Here is a 19,779-nt window from a genome sequence, read left to right as displayed (position 1 = left end):
GAAGAACATGACAAGCCTGAGAGTCAATCACTGTCTTATTTCATCTTCATCTTTCTCAGCTTCTCCTAGGTCATCTCCGAGGTCACTGTTTTCTAGATCTCATGCGATCTTTCATACTTGTACTTTTCCCACTGTTAAAATAGTGTGCACAAAGGGTAACACTTTCAACCATTTTAAGGTAAAATCCAGACTTTGCATAACCAAAAGTTTCTTTTGCTGCTACACTTATTTGCTTTGGTACAGGATTATAGTTTGAAAATAACTTTCTTCCTTAAAACTTTAAAGATAATATTAATTTTTATCTAGCATCCAATATTACTTATAAAATATCTGGTTTGTTATACTATAGATAAAATCCTAATAATGTTCAAATGAAGGAATAGTTTATCTTTAATTCTGGAGAATCTGAAATTCAATAAGCAGGAGATCTAGGTGCATGGCTTTTTTTCATCTAAGTTCATCCCGAGGATCTGTCAAAGAAATTTTCTTCTATTATTTACTGATTATTTCCTTTGTTCAGTATGTTCCTGCTTCTAAACTCCTGTTAAGACATGAGAGGTTCTGGGTCTGTCTTCTTCTGTCCCCTCACTTCTCTCATATTTTCCATCTCATTTTGGTAGATTCCTTTGGCCAACTTTCAGAGAAGCAGCTTGGTTCTTAGCCCTGTCCATTCTTCCTTTAGCACTTCTAAGAAATTAAAAATGACCAAAAACAGTATGATTTAATTGCTTGTTTTCCCTGCAACTATCCTTTTACTGATCTAACTTCATTTATCTGAAAATACTATAAAAATGGAGGACAAGACTGAGCATGCATATGCACACACATTTATACAAGTACAGGACACACCCAATGACAGCAAATCTGCATTTCAAAAGACTAGTACATTTAAACACACCGTTCCTTGAAATACAACCTTACAACTATGACAGCAGAAAAAAATTAAACTCACAAATTGAAAAGAGCTCCAAAACTCAAATATATGAAAGTTATTACTATATAGAAATTTTAAGCTCCCAAATATTATAAATAACGGAGAATATCAACAAATCAAACCCTTATGTTTCCAAAGTAAATTAAGTGTCACAAGAACTTGGCCACATTTTCAACTACCATTTCTCACATGTAGTCACAAGCAATTTGGGATATTAATGAAAACGAAGAAAACATTCCCAAGTTTATCTAAGACTCTCTCTTTAAAAAAATGCTAAAGCCTAAACCTACCCATGTTCCAAAGAATTTCTAAAACCACTATTTCACTCTCCACAGTTCACCAGATTTCCAAAAAAGGCTCTGCCTTCTGAGACAATTCAGGTAATATCCCGTAGCTTACCTGTTCGGTTATGTCACTCTTTTAATAAAAATTATTCAAATGTTTTTCAGCCATTTTAAGATAAAATACAGAATTCTTAACTGCCCTGAAGACGCTGCACACATGTCTAGTTTCTAGTTTCATTTAGAGTCATTTCCCTCCATTACACCCCCACCACGACAGCCTGCCATTTCTTCACATCATGTCCCATTGCAGGGCCTTTCCACATGCTATTGCTATCCTTCCTCCCCAGTGTCTCCGAGAGTAAAAGACTCTTTTTTGAGTTATGGCTTATCCCAGTGACAGAAAAGGCCTGGGACACACTTCCTCACCCCCTCCTCCCGTTGGATGGATGAACAGATGGACACACGGAGACAGAGAGACAGACACACACACACACACACACACACACACACACACACACACACACACACAAGAGTTACTGGCTTAACTCCCACTGACTCTCACGTCCCAGCTGATGCCTCACGTCTTTGGGAAATCATTTTCTGACCATACTCCTGGGTTAGGCTGCCATTTGCATCATTATGCTTCTTTTATGGGACAGGAAGAACAAAGAGCTGCTATCTGTGTCATCTGTTTTTCGCACCAGAATGCATGTTCCCAAGGCCAGGCACTGAGCTCATCTTGCTTGAAACTGCACCCTGTATTTAGCACTACGACTGTACCTAGTAAGTACTCAACATATTTCATGTATTGTAATCATCTGATCAAGCCCCAGTGTTTCAGAAAAAAAGAGTCTAGAAAGTCTTGCTTTAAACCCAACTATTCTGTAGAGGTCCCAAGAAACAGGTACCAACACCTACCAAAAAAAAAAAAAAAAAAAAAAAAAAAAAAAAACGAATTTCACTACCATAGAGTCAAATTTAATCAACCATCACAGTAGTATGAAGGCAGCAGACAACTACCTTGGGAGAATCTCCATTGTTTTATTTTTTCCTTGGTGAAGATAGGTAACAAAATAGCATGTCAATAATAAATTCACCAGAACAACCACTATTGTTTATTTTGGTAAACACTTTTCGAATCATGGTGGCAATACAAAGTAAATCCAAAGAAAAAAACCACATGGAAACACAAGTACAAATTAGCAAAAGAAAAAGGGATTATTTAAGGAAATCTGGCAAACACATATCAGGTTATAGGGTATAATGGACTGACCCTGCAAATTTCATAGAAGCACAATCCCTGATTATCTGTTACTGTACTAAATCATTGCCAATACCGAAGTAAATGCATTGGGGCTATTCTGAACATAAGAGCAAAGCAACATAAAGATGTAATGAAATCCCATAGCTATGATAATGCATTTTCCATTTTCAGCACACAGGAATGACAGCACACATATCAGGAGACCCTGTCTCTGCACAAAAATTCCAACATGATTCCAGATTGTTTTTCCAGTGAGAAAAGAAATTCTTTACAAAGCTTACCCAACATGAACCCTACAGACTAAGTTTTAATTTTGTGTTCCAAGTTTGACAGAGCATCTCGAGACTAGAAATATGAGCTGGTGGAGATAACATCTTGGGCCAAGCAAGGAGAGGCTGGACAGATTCCAGAACACAGACATTTGATAAGCTTAATGTCTCACTTCAATCTGTGTGGATTTTAACAAAAGAAAGGGTCACTTGCAGAACTGTGGATTAGTCTACAACTTTCTTCTTCATCGGCTACATTTGGACATTAACACTCCTTTATAACAACTAAAATAAGATTGGGAACTGGTACCATATGAAGATAAAAGAAAAACTCAATGAATGGGGTAATTTCTATTCACATTTCCTTAGTGTACAATCCCAGAGGAAATGACAGATGGTCATAGCGAAACATGAGCCAAGGATAGTAATTATGTAGGCCTCCACTATCTGTGAAAAGTACACCTACTCTGCTCAAATGTGACCTGTCCTGATTCAATAGTTACAGACATTCAAGTACGTTAAGCCAAGATAAGCTTTTATTAACTGGCCCCAAATTAACTAAGCCACATATTGGGCGTTTCAAATTACTTAGATTAGCTTTTGATCATTATTTGGTTATTTAACATCCCAGCCTCATGAATGAACTTACCAAAGACCCTAGATTAGCCTTATTTCAATTTAGGATATCAAGTGAGCTAATCCTACCCATGAAAGTTCTATGCAGTTTTGTTATTTTTATTCTAAAGGGGTTGAGGGGGGGTAGAAAGATGGGCAAGTTCGAAATGGAATACATACAGATCTAATAAAAAATAAAATAAAAACAACCAACTAAAGAGATTGTCTTGGATTTTCTATGATTGTTGAATAAACTACACTTACAAAACTTCTCAGTGTAAGATCCCTAACAAATACCTTTATTTGTAGGTATAGAAAACAGATACCTACCCTCTGCCAAAAAAAAGACTTAGTTTTCTATGAAGTATAAGTAGCCAGGCAAAGAGGATTCCCTGTATTTTAGGTTCAATTTCTAAATGAAAATCTGTACATTAGGAATGTTTCTGTATATCTATGTAGTACTCCACATTTCTGAAGTAATTTCTCATTCAATATTTCCAGAAAACTTTCTAAAATAGCCCTGTGAAATCTGCTAAATGTCCCCACTTACTAGGCAAGGCCCTAGAAATAAGGGCCACCCTCTCAATCACAGTGGAGCAAGGATGAGGCATAACTATTAAGGTGAAAACTTCTGCCATATTCACTCCTTCAACAATTAGCACGCAACACCTACCGTGCGACGGGAGTTATTCCAGGCACAGAAAGGGTCACAGCAATGAACAAAACAGACTGAAACCCCCATGCTCAGAACTAACACTTTAATGAACACCACTCTGTTTTGGTTTTTTCAGGGTTTTTTTGGCTTGGCTAGTAGGATGCCATTTACAACACCAAATGTTCAATGAAAATTTTTGGTTTGGTTTGTTTTGTTTTGGCCAACTTAAAAAATTTAAACATACTCAAATTAGTCAATTACAAAAAAAAATTCATTATTTAAAACATGTTGAAAAATGTATTAAGCACTGGTGATTCAAAAAACAATTTTAGGTACAGACCTCCATCTTCAGATGCTTAATCTATTTTGAAAAAGGCACATACATTAACAACTAAATAAAAAGTTCACAAAACAGGGTGCCTCGAAATGGAAAGCAAACATCGTTAGGACCATCTTCAAAAGAGGAAAACCAGCCAGGATACTGAGCTGTGTTGGAGACTGCATACTCAAATAAGTGGCCAGTGTTTTGGGGGGAAAAAAAGAGAGATTATTGTGTTTTAGACTTTATTAGTTAACTTTATACTAGCAGACTGCAGATTTAGAGATGCCAGGAGATTTAACTTCTAGCAATGTTATTTCACTTTTAACATTACTTTCTGTAGATTATCCAAAAAAGCCATTTACACTGTTCAAATACAAGGGGGAGAGACCTAATATTTGAGCCATTATCTAATCTAATTTACAAATATCTGTTTCCTTATAACAACACTACAAAATAAATGCAAATGTAAAAGAGGCTGAGAAAACTTAAGTAACTTGACTGTGCTGACTACACGATACATAAGACTTTATAAATTGTAAAATTTGAGTATTAAAAGATCAGCTTGGAAAAGAGGATAATAAGTTTTGCAATTTATAATAAAAAGTTTCTTACGGCCAAGCACAGTGGCTCATGCCTATAATCCCAGCACAGAGAGGCCAAGGTGGGCAGATTGCTTGAGCCCAGGAATTCAATACCAGCCTGGGCAACATGGCAAAATCCCGCCCCTACAAAAAATCTGCCAGGTATGGTGGCACACATCTGCAGTCCCAGGTACTTAGGAAGTTAAGGTGGGAGGGTCACCTGACCCCAGGGAGGTCAAGGCTGCAGTGAGCCATGATTGCGCTACTGCACTCCAGCCTAGGCAACAGAGTAGAACCCTGTCTCAAAAAAAAAAAAAGTTTCTTATATCCAAGTCAATTAATATTCCCTATAAGAATTAGGGGCATTAGATACATATTAGTCATATGTAGTAATATACTATATACACGAAAAATAACTATCTTATTGTATCTTTTAAAAAATATTTAACCATTTGCAAAACTGTGGATGTGAAGACAACGTTTTTTTTTTTTTGAGACGGAGTCTCGCTCTGTCGCCCAGGCTGGAGTGTAGTGGCCGGATCTCAGCTCACTGCAAGCTCTGCCTCCCGGGTTGACGCCATTCTCCTGCCTCAGCCTCCCATGTAGCTGAGACTACAGGTGCCCGCCACCTCGCCTGGCTAGTTTTTTGTATTTTTTAGTAGAGACGGGGTTTCACCGAGTTAGCCAGGATGGTCTCGATCTCCTGACCTCGTGATCCGCCTGTCTCGGCCTCCCAAAGTGCTGGGATTACAGGCATGATCCACGGCGCCCGGCCGACAACGTATTTTTTAGCAGTATTTTAAAAACAGTGATAATGTAGGTGCTGTCTCCCTACAAAATTAAATCTTATAAAAATCCCTTTCCTTCATTTTCTTCAGAAAAAAACTTTATGCAGAAGGGCAGAATTCTAATAAGCTTGTTCTCACAACCTCAAGACAAGGTTTAACTATGTCCCATACATTCTCTCATAACTTAGCAAGTTTTGTTATCTAGATCCAGGGTCAAAAGTTATCAGATACATCATGAAAGCTTTTTGAGGACTCTATGAAATCACAAAGGTAGGCAGCAAGAAGAGAAATAGGCCTGGGACCTGCAAGAAGTTACAATCCAGATGAGCTCATTAGCAATTGTGCAGTTAGAGACAATCTTGGGAGAAATGCAGCCAGATGGACCTACAGAAACCAACCTTGACAAACCCTTACTCAGATGGCTTCTTGGGGATGCTTACTCCATAAACAAGGAGGGACGGCTAACTTGCCACCATGGCTAACTTGCAGCCAAGAAAACAGCCTGGGCTAATGGCCTAGGGTAAAGAGGAAATAAGGTAGAAGAGGGTTTAAGACCAGCTCCACCCACCAGAAACATTCTGGCTCCTCTCATCTATGCCCCTCTCCACATTTCCTAGAAGGGAATTAATCTTTACTTTTTGAAGAATTTTCTTTTCAAAACATGAAGGTCAAAAAAGAGGAACCAAGTTTCAAAAATATTTGCTCAAATATTACATAAGCAGCATCTCATCTGAAGCTCCAGGCTCACATTAAGGAACTTCTACCTATCTGTCAATGAAAGAGTTAAGAGTATGAGACAAAAGCACAACGCAGAGAGGAAGAGGATAAAAAGGAGAGGGTAGTTGTATCCTTTGTTTACCTCTCATCACTCCTACTCATGGTTGTGAATTTCTTAGTGAAGCATCTTTAATTTCTGTGTGTATAGAGGGAGATGTATAACTCCTAAGGACTTCAATTAATCACCTTGGAACAAAATGTGTAAGATAAATAGAAACTGATTGTTTTAAAGTAAACATGCCTGTGAATGGGAAAGCAATACTGCAAGCTGATACTTCAGCTAATGCTAGTCTACGCCCTGAATGTAAGACGTGGCTAATAAGGAAATGTTGCAAGGACCCCAACCCATTTTAATTATTCAAAACCAAAACTGAAACAGAAGTAATAGTGACATTGGGTTCAAAAAAAAAAAATTAAAGCATTCATTTACTTTAGCAACAGCATCTACTTTGTGTCAGGTACCCTTCTAGGAGTTAGAGAACTGGTGCTCAACAACACAAAGTCCATTCCCTTGGGCAATTTATATTCAAATGAAAAGAAACAACCCTAGTCCCAAAGAAAACACTCAGTAATATCTGTTACTCAAAAGTGCTGACTGCCCAAGGGAGAAATTAAGTCTAAACAAAAAGAAAAATGCTTTATTAGAGAATTATTGAAACTTCAAAAATATAGAAAGCTTGTATTATTCCAATTAAATCTTTATACTATGTTATGAATAAAGTGTGGGTCAAAACCATAATTTTTGGTATATGTCAATTAACCATCATTGACAAAGGACCCCCTTAGTTGGAAGCCAATAAGTCTTCTTCAATATGGGGGATTGACTATGAATTCCTCCCTATTCTCTTATAAAACCACACTACAGTAACAGTTAAACTCAAACTGTGTAAGCCCATAGGAAGACTGAATGGGACAGGAGACAATTATCACACTGGGGATGGTCACAACATCTTAGAAATGAACAGCAGAAACAGACTTGGGTTTTGACATCCACCACTCTATGGCCTTACAGCAAAAAGAAACTAATAAGGACCTGGCAAGGTTTTGGAATCACAGGTGCAAAGTACCACAGCGGGTAGGGAGTTCTGTGGTGAAGTGAAAAAAACCAGATAACTGAAAATCTGTAGGAAAGCACTAAAACCCTCCAGCTCCCCACCCTGCCTGCTCAGGCAACTGTTCCTCTCCTACTTTTATCAAAGACAGGCTTCATTACCTGAATAAACTGAAACAGAAAGCCACTAGATTTAAGGATACAAACACAAATAAAAGTACCTTACAGATCTGGAGGACTAAGTGAAAATCTGAATACTAGAAGGTGAGCTTAATGAGGGCAGAGACTTAATATCTGTGCTGTTCACTGATGCATCTCTGTCACCTACAATGGTACCTGGTACATAGAAGTCACTCAATATGCAGCAGAAGAGTTTAGAAGTTGTGTTTTTTTTTTTTTTTTAAATCTCCAAGAAAGTAGAGCAACAACAACAACAACAAGATAAGAATAGAAAGCGAGAGAGAAAAATATAAAATTTGAACATCAATCCAGGCGACTCTGATCCACAGGAATATCTAGAAAGAATAGAGAAAACAAGGGCGGAGGGGTATGAATACAAAGAAATAATGCAAGAAATTTTGCAGAACTAAAGTTTCTAGCACCCACAAAATAAACAAAATTTCAGAATACCAAGAATAAAAGACAATATTCTAAAATATTCATGTTATTTTAGGTAGGAAGGTCACAAATAAGAATCAGAAATGAGAACGGTGCCAGACTTCAAAAGCAACCCCGAAGCTAAAATATAATGGAATAATGCCTTCTAAACTCTGTGGGAAATGGTTTTTAACCTAGAATTCTATACCTAGCCCAAAGAACAATCCTGCATAAGGGTGAAAGTAGGAATAAAGACATTTTCAAACACAGGAGGTTCTCAGAATTTACCTCCCACATATCCTTTTTCCCTCTGCTCTCCCAAAAAAGCAAATGCAGAAATATTCCTTTCTTTTAATGGAATAGAAAGGAAAGTATTTGTATCTCAGAAGCAGGTAATATAGCACTGAAGAGGGGCCAGAGGAATTCCCAGAATAAGGAAAATAAAGTCCCACCATGATGGCTCTTCAGAAGCTAAAGATGACTAGTTCTAATTAGAGTAAGAGAACAGGGCGCTGCCTGAAGGAACAGTAACAAAACAAAATTCTTGGATTTATGTGTCTCATACTGCGGATGGTTCATGAGGAGAATTTGAGGATAAATTAATGACAAGGACCTTGTCTTATAAATTATAACAGCAGCAACAACAACAACAACAACAAATGGGCTGGGCACAGTGGCTCACGCCTGTAATCTCAGCAATTTGGGAGGCCGAGGTGGGTGGATTACCTGAGATCAGGCATTCAAGACCAGCCTGGCCAACATGGTGAAATCACATCTCTATTAAAAACACAAAAATTAGCCAGGCATGGTTGCGTGTACCTGTAATCCCAGCTACTTAGGAGGTTGAGGCCGAGAACCCCTTGAACCCAGGAGGCAGATGTTGCAGTGTGCTGAAATTGCGCCACTGCATTCCAGCCTGAGCACAGAGCAAGAATCTGTCTCAAAAACAAAAAAGTTAGATGGAAAAAGAAATGATAAAATATTGCATGGCTTGAATATAACTTTCTATCATAATAAATACTGACGTCCCCTAAAGTTGGTAAAAGGTAACATAAAAAGGACATGCAGAGAAAAAATATAGGAGTGAGGCGTAAAGGAATTAAATCTTCACCATCCAAAGTCAAAAGCCAATGGATAATGTTTAAAATGAAAAATTCAAAGCAATAGCCATATAAACATGGAATTTAAAAAGAGAAGTAAACAGTAAAACCAAAACAAAGAGCTTTTCTTAAGTGCATCTGGGAAATAAAAGGGGCATGAGAGATTAGGGCAGCAATTTGATATTTGTCTTATAACAGTTGTAAGACTATTTTTTAAACTATAGACATATTTTATAAAATACAAGTTGAATTTTTTAAAAAAGAGAATTTTCTCCAGTAAACAACCTAATTGGTTACTTCTTATCTCAACAGGATTGTGGATTATGGATCTCTGGAATAAAAACATTTAGTCTCACAGCAAAAGAAGTTTTGAGTTTATATACAAATTAAGTAAAAGACTAATTTTGATTTTGAAAAAGTCATTCTCTAAACTTTTACAGGACGTTTAAATAAATTACATCATGAACAAAACTGCAGTATGCCAGTTCACATCCTTATGACCTCACGATTCTGCCTGAGCTCCACATCAATGAAAGGAAAATCGGATAATGAAGCACTTAGTCTAATATCTTAATAGCAACCACCGATTAGGATTATTTTTACTTTTTAAAAGTTTCTCTTCTATTTTTAGAAAAAAAAAATCTAATCTTATATGTAAATCTATCTAGTGTGCAAATGACATAAGGCCGGGGTGGGTAAGGCCAAAGGTACTCCAAATCCAGCCCACCCCTGCTTTTGTAATAATTCACCAGCTAAGAAAGGTTTTTATATTTTTTTAATAATTGGGAAAAATATATACATTTTGTGACATGTGAAAAACCACACAAAATTCAAATGTCAGTGCTTGTAAGTAAAGTTATATTGGAACACATCTTCATTCATTAATTTCTGCATTGATCATTGTTTTCTGGGCATGGCTAAGTTGAACAGTCATGACAGAGATTATGTAGCTCACAAAATCTAAAATATTAACTGTCTTCTTTCAAAAAACGTTTGTTGACCCCTGACATAAAGGACTGTAATTCTGAATTCATTTTGAATTTTACTTCAAATTATTGAGCCAAATTCTTATATTAAAATATAGATATAAGTCACTGAGTCAAGGATTAAGTAAGGAGACTTAGGAATGGTCTTTATAACCCTTCAAAGAGTTAAGTACAAAGGGATTTAATGGTTTGTGTATTATCTGTTCTCACACTGCTATAAAGATACTACCTGAGACTGGGTAATTTATAAAGAAAGGAGGCTTAATTGATTCCCAGTTCCACATGGCTGGGGAGGCCTCAGGAAAGTTGCAATTATGGTGGAAGGTAAAGGGGAAGCAAGGCACGTCCTTATATGGTGGCAGGAGAGGGAGAAAGTGAAAGAGTGAGGAAGTGCCACACTTAATACCATCAGCTCTCATGAGAACTCCCTATCTCGAGAACAGCATGGGGGAAAGTGCCCCCATGATCCAGTCACCTTCCACCAGGTGCCTCCCTCTATATGTAAGGATTACAAATGGAGATGAGATTTGGCTGGGAACACACAGCCAAACCGTATCCGTTTTCTTAGAGTCACTGAGGTAAATGGGAACAGAATGAATACTAGAGCCCCCAACTCTGAGATGGCTGCTCTGTTAGATAAGCATCTATCACCAAAGTTTTAACCCTAACATGCCTTTGTCCCTACACTGCTCTTCAACTTTCCATTATTAAGCCACCTGTTTCATTTTAGTTAAAATGTTAATAAGATACACTATTTCATCCCACCTTCCAAGTATTTAAAGCAGATTTCTGTTGATATTTACTTATGACCATGCCAATACGGCAGTACAGAATACTGGTTAAGTATGGAGTCTCTGGTGTCAGAGAGACCCTGGCTTTGACTCCGTCCCCGAGTATCATTCTGCCTTGTAACACTGGGAACTTCTCTAAACTGAGTATTTCTCACTTCTAAAGGTGAGTTCAGTTAGACTGAATAAGATGAAGGATGTCAAGAATGTAAAGGTAATGAATGTTACAGAATTAAGAGCTCTAGAAGCATTATCTATTATACTTTTTCTTATGTCCAAATATGTTATTCGTTATCCTCGAAGAGCTTCATGGGCAGTGTACTCAAATATCAGTGTACATGAGAATCACACTGGTGAACTTGTCAATGCAGACTCCCCAACCCTACCCTCAGACAGTATGATTCTTTAATCTGGAGGCTCCGGAATCTGTACTTTCAAGCTCATGTATGATTTGGAGGCAGGTGGTCCATGGAATAGAAAGTGTTCCCAGAGGATGAAACAGATGCCCAGAGGTTAACAGACAAGTCAAAAGCCTACATAATTACAGCTTCAAGTAGTTCCCTGCATCAAACAGCAAGGTACCACTCACTCATTTTTGTTGTTTTTCCAACGGCCCTTTTTTAAAATTTAAACTTCTGTTAGGCTCCATAAGTTAATTAATGTTACAGATAATATGAAGATGTCTTAGTTTTTAAAGGTTAGCACTTCCAGTTATACATCCAACTAAATGTTAAAGGCATTCAATAAGGTCAGTACTCAGATCCCCAGGAAACCCTGTTTTCTGCCTTAGAAGCCAGCCACACAACCTTGTTACCGACCCCAGAGCACTGAAAACTGACCATTTTATTGACTGGTATATTTGCAAACAGAAAAAATAAAATAAAATAAAATGTGTGTTCCTGCATTGCAGTATAAACCAAAGCAAACTAAAAATATGGCTAAAAACAAGCACAAAACTAAACACATCCTACATTGAGAAAGCTTGATGTGTAATACATGTGAAGCTAATTGCATGCAACAGCTGCACCTCAGGGTAAAAATTTTCAATTGAAATGTTTATTCCAAAACCAGCAACAAAAGTAGCACTGAGAGTGACAAGAGTTGCAGAATGTAAATGCACACATTCACAATTACCTTGCTCCAGTCTAAAGCACAGGGAACGTCTTGCTGCTTCCATCTCAGGAGTTGGGTTATCTAGGACATGTCTACACCATTGCAAAGGAGTCAGGGATTTCTCTGATGAGGTGAACGTCTTTGAAGAGCCAACATATAACCTTAAAAAAAGAAATCTACATTATAGGTATGATATAGGTACACAGAGAGTACCTCTCTCTGGGGAAAGCAACATGTATTTAACAATTTCCATAGAAACACAACTCATATTTGATCACTTCAAAGTATCAGAAATAGTTTTTAACAGGCAAATATACCCAAATAGAAGATGACACTTCCTGTAGCCTGGTGAGAAGAACTTCCAAAAAAAAGGTCTAACAATTTTTCCCCTAACTGTGTGTTTCAGCATCAGAGATCAAGGGCTTTTCTTTTCTTTTCTTTTCTTTTTTACTAAACTAGCCCTAAAAAGGCACTATCATGATCTTACTATCTCTATTGACATGTCAAGAAATAAACATTTTCATCTTTCTCTTTCGCAACAGAATCTTTGGTAAACTTGGGCTAATGAAGGTAAACATGATGTGACAAACAAGGCAAATCTTGTGTATTTTAAAAAAATAAGTCTAAACACCCGTAAAAGCCAGTCAATTGATTCTTTGAACCCTTACATAATCACATATTTCTCCTGTCTCAAATCTATACTAACCTTGGTATATGCTTCTTTTTCATTAAAGCCAAAGAGCTTTAAAAAGATATGTTTTAGGAAGAGTACTTTTAGTACCTACACCATTACACAGTAATGAGTAGTATGCAAAATAACTACCCAGAAGCACTGCAGGTTATAAAAAAGCTTCTCTCATTAATATGCCATATTAATGTAGATTTTAGAATATTTTCAGTGATAGGGCTATACGAAAAGGTTTATCTTGAGGAATAAGTAAGAGTTAACTAAAAAAGGGGGAAGGGTGAATTACCTCCCCGAAACTGCTGGCTCTAATACATGACATCTCACTATTATAAGCTTACATTAATTATAAATCTAAAGTAATCTTCCTTCCAACAAAGCTACCACAATTCTAATATGCACATATTCTTGAAATAACATACTTCATCATTCACACTTTTACTGTTCTAGACAAAACGTTCACCTATTAATTTATCAGTTGTCCAAGACAGTTAGGGAATGTACTATTCTTTGGTAAATTATTCTTACAGATCAGGGATTGCCAAACGTTTTCTGTAAAGGGCCAGCAAGTAAATATTTCAGGCTTTGTAAGCCACATGATCTCTGTCACAACTACTCAGCCCTGCCATTCCAGTCCAAAGGCATCCTAGACAATATGTAAGTGAATAAACATGGCTATGTTCCTTTAAAATTGATTTATAGACACTGAAAGTTGGATTTCCCATAGTTTTCCATTCTTTTTATGTTTTTTCATCATTTAAAAATGTAAAAATGTCTCTTACCCACCATACAAAACATGCAACAGCTCTGATTTGCCCTTGGGACAGTTTGCTCACTCCAGTTACAGATGAGGACTCTAAAATATAGATCTCAATGGATTTAACTGTAAGTCCAATATATTATTTTGTTTCCTTAGAGTGTGTTGCACAGTCGTGACTCCATCAAGAGTATATCAGTTAAAAATTCATATTCTTGGGCCCCACCTCAGTCGTCCTATGGCAAGATTATCACCTACCTATGTAGGTAATAATCCCTTCCACTTCCTAGGAACATACCCTAAACTGTCGGGTACAGGCTACTCCTCCCTGCTCACAAGTATAGGCTAGTCGAGGCCAGTTATTCTCAATGTCTCATGTCTCAAAATTACTCAAACATCTTGTTAAGACAAATTGCTAAACCACATCCCTTAAATTTGATGCATAGGGTCAACGAATCTGAATTTCTAAGAAGTTTCCAGGTAAAGCTAATATTACTGGTCTGGAGACCACATCTTGAGAGGCACCGGGCTAAGCCAATCACGGTATTTTCATTGTTCCCCTTTGCCTATGACTGGTTTAGGCCCAAGCCCCACATACAATCCTAGCCAAAAGAAACTGAGGGAAAATCATCTGATGGACTTGCGGGCAAGTTTTTCCTCATATTTAAAGGGAGGGGGGAGTGTCACAAAAGACTCAAGTATATGCTTCCTACGGGAAATGCACCTTAAACATGGGCATACAAATAAGTTAAAGTAAATAGCTGGAAAAGTAATTAAAAATAAAAATAAAAAACTACCCACAAAGAAAAAGTCTGGGACCAGAAGACTTTCCTGCTAAACTCTACCAAATATTTAAAGAAAACATCAGTTCTTCACAAACTCTTCCAAAAAAACAGAAGAAGAGGGAATACATCCTAACACATTCCTATTAGGGCAGTTTTACCCTGATACCAAAATCCAACACTACAAATTAAGAAACTAACAGCCAGTATCACACATGAACACAGATGTAAAAAGTCTAAATATTTCAGTAACTTGAGTCTAACTTCATCATTAGCATACTTCACCATTAATAAGTGGGGCTTATATCAGAAGTAAAAAGTCAGTACAAATTCAAGCATCAATATAACTTACTAGATTAACTAAAATAGAAAAAGTATATAATATCAATAGAAAAAAAAAAGCATTTGACATCCACTCCTGATAAAAATTCTCATCAAATCAGAAACAGAAAGAAACATCCTCAACCTGATTGAAGGCATCTACAAAAACAGCATAGTGAATGGTAAAAGGGTGAACGCTTTGCCTGTGATATCAGAAAACAGACACAGACATTGGCTCTCATTGCTTCTATTTAACACTCTGCTGAAGATCCTAGCCAATACAATCAGGCAATACATCAAAAACATTTAAATTGGAAAGAAAGAAGTAAATCTGTCTTTATTCACAGATGACACGATCATCTATGTAAAAAAAATCTGAAGAATCTACAAAAATGATAATAGCATAAGTGAGTTTAGTAGCAAGATTATAAGATACCAGATTGATGTAGGAAAGTCAATCATATAGTTACATATATTAACAACAAACAAATTCATATTTTTAAAATTTCACTTTTCATTTACGATGGCATTTAAAAAAAAAAAAAACCGTAAGATGCTTAAGGATAAATCTGACAAAAGATGCGTAGGACCTGAACACTGAAGACTACAAAACATTCTGAGAACTAAAGAGGACATAACTGGAGAGACATGCCATTTTCCTAAGAAAACTAAATATTAAGATGTCAATTTTCCTTAAATTGGTCCACATAATTTGCAAAATCTCAATTGAAATTCCAGCAGGCGTTTTTTGTAGAAATGTAGATGATCTAAAATTCATATGGAAATGCAAAGATCTTAGAATAGCCAACAAATGTTAAAAAAGAAATGGAGAGCTATACCACTGACTGAAGCTCATGACAGTAATGAAAACAGTTTAGTGTAGCATAAAAATAAACGGATCAGTGGAAAAAAATAGCCCAGAAATAAAACCACACATATACGGAGGATTTTTAGTAAAATACAATGTAAATGATAGTCTTTTAAATAAATGGTGCTGGAACAAAATGGGTATCTATATGCGGGGGGGAAAAAAAAAAAAAAAACCTTTGATCCACAGTACAAACAATATCCAAAACTAACTCAAAATAGAGCACAGACAAATGTAAAACTTGAAACTATAACACTTTTATAGGAAACCAAAGGTAAAAGTATTTGTGTCCTTGAGTTGGAAAATGCTTCTTAGATACAATTTATAAGACTGAAAATATGATCCATAAAAGAAAAAAATATCAATTGGACTTTATCAAAACTAAAAACTTTTCTTTTTGAAAGACATTGCTAAAACAATGAGTGATAAACCACAAATTGGGAAAGACATATTTGCAAATCATCTATCTACCAAAGAACTTTTATGCAGAAAACATGAAACTACAAACAGTAAACAACTCAATTTTAAAAATAGACAAAAGGTTCGATTACACATTTCACCAAAGAAGACCTATTACGGCAACAGCTATATGAAAAGATGTTCATCATTAGTCATTAGGAAAATAGCTAAAACCACAATGAGATACTACCACATACCTATTAGAATGGCTAAAATGAAAAATACTAGCCATAGCAAGTGTTAAGGAAGATTTGGTTAACTTCATACACTGGTGATGGAAATGAAAAATGGTGAAACCACTTTGGAAAAGAGTTTGGCAGCTTCTTAAAAGTTAACCTGCACCTACTCTCTGTTCCAGACACTCAAGTTGTAAGTATTTACCCAAGGGAAATGAAAGCATGTTCTCATATGAAGACTTAAACATAAATGCCCACAGCAGTTTTATTTGTCATAACTAAAAGCAACCCAAGTGCTCATCAAAAGATGACTGGATAAACAAGCCATGGTTACAATGATGAAATCTAACAGCTCCCACAATAAAAATGAACTACTGATTCATGTAATAACACAAATTTCAAAATAACTATCTAGCTTGAAAGAAGCCAGACAAAAACAAACAAATAGAAGAGTACATATTCTGTGACTTTATTGATAAAAAATTATAAAAAATGTACTATGCCTGTAATCCCAGCACTTTTAGAGACCAAGGCAGGCAGATCACGAGGTCAGGAGATCGAGACCATCCTGGCCAACAGGGTGAAATCCCGTCTCTACTAAAAATATGAAAATTAACTGCACGTGGTGGCATGCACCTGTAATCCCAGCTACTTAGGAGACTAAGGCAAGAGAACCATTTGAACCCAAGAGGCGGAGGTTGCAGTGAGCCAAGATTGCACCACTGAACTCCAGTCTGGGTGACTAATCTAAACTGACAGAAAACAGATCAGGGGTTGCCTGGGTTGGAGGTAGCAAGGATCAGGAGGGAAAGAATAAGGAAAACAAGGGGCCACAGGAAACCTCAAGTGTCGAAATCTGTTCACTACACATTAACTGTGGTCATGATTTCCTGGGTATATATACATGTTAAAGTCTATCAAATTGTACATTTTAAGTGCAGTTTACATATTAATTATATTCCAATAAAGCAGTTTTTTAAAAGTCACAAGATAAAGAATCACTGTTTTGTAGTTTTGTTGGTTTTGTTTTGAGACATGGTCTTGCTCTGTCACCCAGGCTGGAGTGCAGTGGGACAAACACACCTCACTGCAACTTTGAACTTTTCAGCTCAATTCAAGTAATCCTCCCACCTCAGCCTCCTGAGTTGCTAGGACCACAGGCATGCACCACCACACCCAGCTATTTTATTATTTTTTAAGTTTTTTTTTAGAGATAGGGTCTCCCTATGTTGTCCAGGCTGGTCTCAAAATCCTGGGCTCAAGCGATCTTCCTGCCTCAGCCTCTCAAGGTGTTGGGATTACAGGCATGAGCCACCATGACCAGCCCTCAGTGTTCTTAAGATGAGAAACTCATAGCTGCCATCTACCATGTATGTAAAAAGCCATGAACACCACAGCCCCGACAGAAATGAGCCACTAGTTAGTCAACTGTGGAGTTTCCCTACCTCAATACTTTTTTCACCAATTTTCCTTATTTTATTTTTTGTTATTATACTTTAAGTTCTGGGATATATGTGCAGAATGTGCAGGATTTGTTACATAGGTACACATGTGCCATAGTGGTTTGCTGCACCCATCACCTATCATCTACATTAGGTATTTCTCCTAATGCTATCCCTCCCCTAGCCCCCCACTCCTTGACAGGCCCCGGTATGTGATGTTCCCCTCCCTGTCCATGTGTTCTCATTGTTCAACTCCCACTTATGAGTGAGAACATGCAGTGTTTGGTTTTCTGTTCCTGTGTTAGTTTGCTGAGAATGATGGTTTTCAGCTTCATCCATGTCCCTGCAAAGGACATGAACTCATCCTTTTTTTATGGCTGCATAGTATTCCATGGTGTATATGTGCCACTTTTTCTTTATCCAGTCTATCATTGATGGGCATTTGGGTTGGTTCCAAGTCTTCACTGTTGTGAACAGTGCCACAATAAACGTACATGTGCATGTATATTTATCGTAGAATAATTTATAATCCTTTGGGTACATCCCCAGTAATGGGATTACTGGGTCAAATGGTATTTCTGATTCTAGATCCCTGAGGAATCGCCACACTGTCTTCTACAATGGTTGAGCTAATTTACACTTCCACCAACAGTGTAAAAGCCTTCCTATTTCTCCACATCCTCTCCAGCACCTGTTGTTTCCTGACTTTTTAATGATCACCATTTTAACTGGTGTGAGATGGTATCTCCTCGTGGTTTTGATTTGCATTTCTCTAATGACCAGTGATGATGAGCTTTTTTTCATGTTTCTTGGCCACATAAATATCTTCTTTTGAGAAGTGTCTGTTCATATCCTTTGTCCACTTTTTGATGGGGTTTTTTTTTTCTTGTAAATTGGTTAAAGTTCCTCATAGATTCTGGATATTAGCCCTTTGTCAGGTGGATAGATTGCAAAAATTTTCTCCCATTCAGTAGGCTGCCTAAGCTCTTTAATTAGATCTCATTTGTCAATTTTGGATTTTGCTGCCATTGCTTTTGGTGTTTTAAGTCTTTGCCCATGCCTATGTCCTGAATGGTATTGTACAGGTTTTCCTTTAGGCTATTTATGGTTTTAGGTCTTACATTTAAATCTTTAATCCATCTGTAATCCATCTTGAGTTAATTTTTGTATAAGGTGTAAGGAAGGGGTCGTTTCAGTTTTCTGTATATGGCTAGCCAGTTTTCCCAGCACCATTTATTAAATAGGGAATCCTTTCCCCATTACTTGTGTTTGTCAGATTTGTCAAAGACCAGATGGTTGTAAATGTGTGGATTATTTCTGAGGTCTCTGTTCTGTTCCATTTGCCTATATATCTGTTTTGATACCAGTACCACGCTGTTTTGGTTACTGTAGCCTTGTGGTATAGTTTGAAGTCAGGTGGCATGATGCCTCCAGCTTTGTTAATTTTGCTTAGGATTGTCTGGGCTATATGGGCTCTTTTTCGGTTCTATATGAAATTTAAAGTAGTTTTTTCTAATTCTGTGAAGAAAGTCAATGGTAGCTTGATGGGGATAGCATTTAATCTATACATTACTTTGGGCAGTATGGCCATTTTGATATTGATTCTTCCTATCCATGAGCATGGAATGTTCTTCCATTTGTTTGTGTCCTCTCTGATTTCCTTGAGCAGTGGTTTGCAGTTCTCCTTGAAAAGGTCTTTCACATCTCTTGTATTTCTAGGTATTTTATTCTCTTTGTAGCAATTGTGAATGGGAGTTCACTCATGACTTGGCTGTCTACTATTAGTGTATAGAAATACTTGTGATTATTGCACATTGATTTTGTATCCTGAGACTTTGCTAAAGTTGCTCATCAGCTTAAGATCTGGGGTTGAGACGATGGGGTTTTCTCAATATACAATCATGTCATCTGCAAACAGAGACAATTTGACTTCCTCTCTTCCTATCTGAATACCGTTTCTTTCTTTCTCTTGCCTGATTGCCCTGGCCAGAACTTCCGATACTATGTTGAATAGGAGTGGTGAGAGAGGGCATCTTTGTCTTGTGCCAGTTTTCAAAGGGAATGCTTCCAGCTTTTGCCAATTCAGTATGATATTGGCTGTGGGTTTGTCATAAATAGCTCTTATTACTTTGAGATACATTCCATCAGTACCTAATTTATTGAGA

The 19,779-nt window shown here is 37.1% G+C and overlaps 1 protein-coding gene across 6 annotated transcripts in view; it reads right to left on the bottom strand.

Moving 5' to 3' along the window:
* SLAIN1 (SLAIN motif family member 1) overlaps positions 1 to 19,779 on the bottom strand; it is a 66,213-nt gene that overhangs the window by 33,472 nt on the left and 12,962 nt on the right. For all 6 annotated transcript variants that reach the window (XM_045377380.2, XM_045377381.2, XM_065533341.1 and 3 more), the window contains exon 2: positions 12,146 to 12,285. In XM_045377380.2, coding sequence (XP_045233315.1) covers positions 12,146 to 12,285 — 140 coding nt within the window. The remainder of the gene's footprint in view (positions 1 to 12,145; positions 12,286 to 19,779) is intronic.

Source organism: Macaca fascicularis, chromosome 17, assembly GCF_037993035.2.
Source record: "Macaca fascicularis isolate 582-1 chromosome 17, T2T-MFA8v1.1".
NCBI classification, from domain to species: domain Eukaryota; kingdom Metazoa; phylum Chordata; class Mammalia; order Primates; family Cercopithecidae; genus Macaca; species Macaca fascicularis.
The sequence above is the reverse complement of the archived record's forward strand: the minus strand, read 5'-3'. Positions and strand labels throughout refer to the sequence as shown.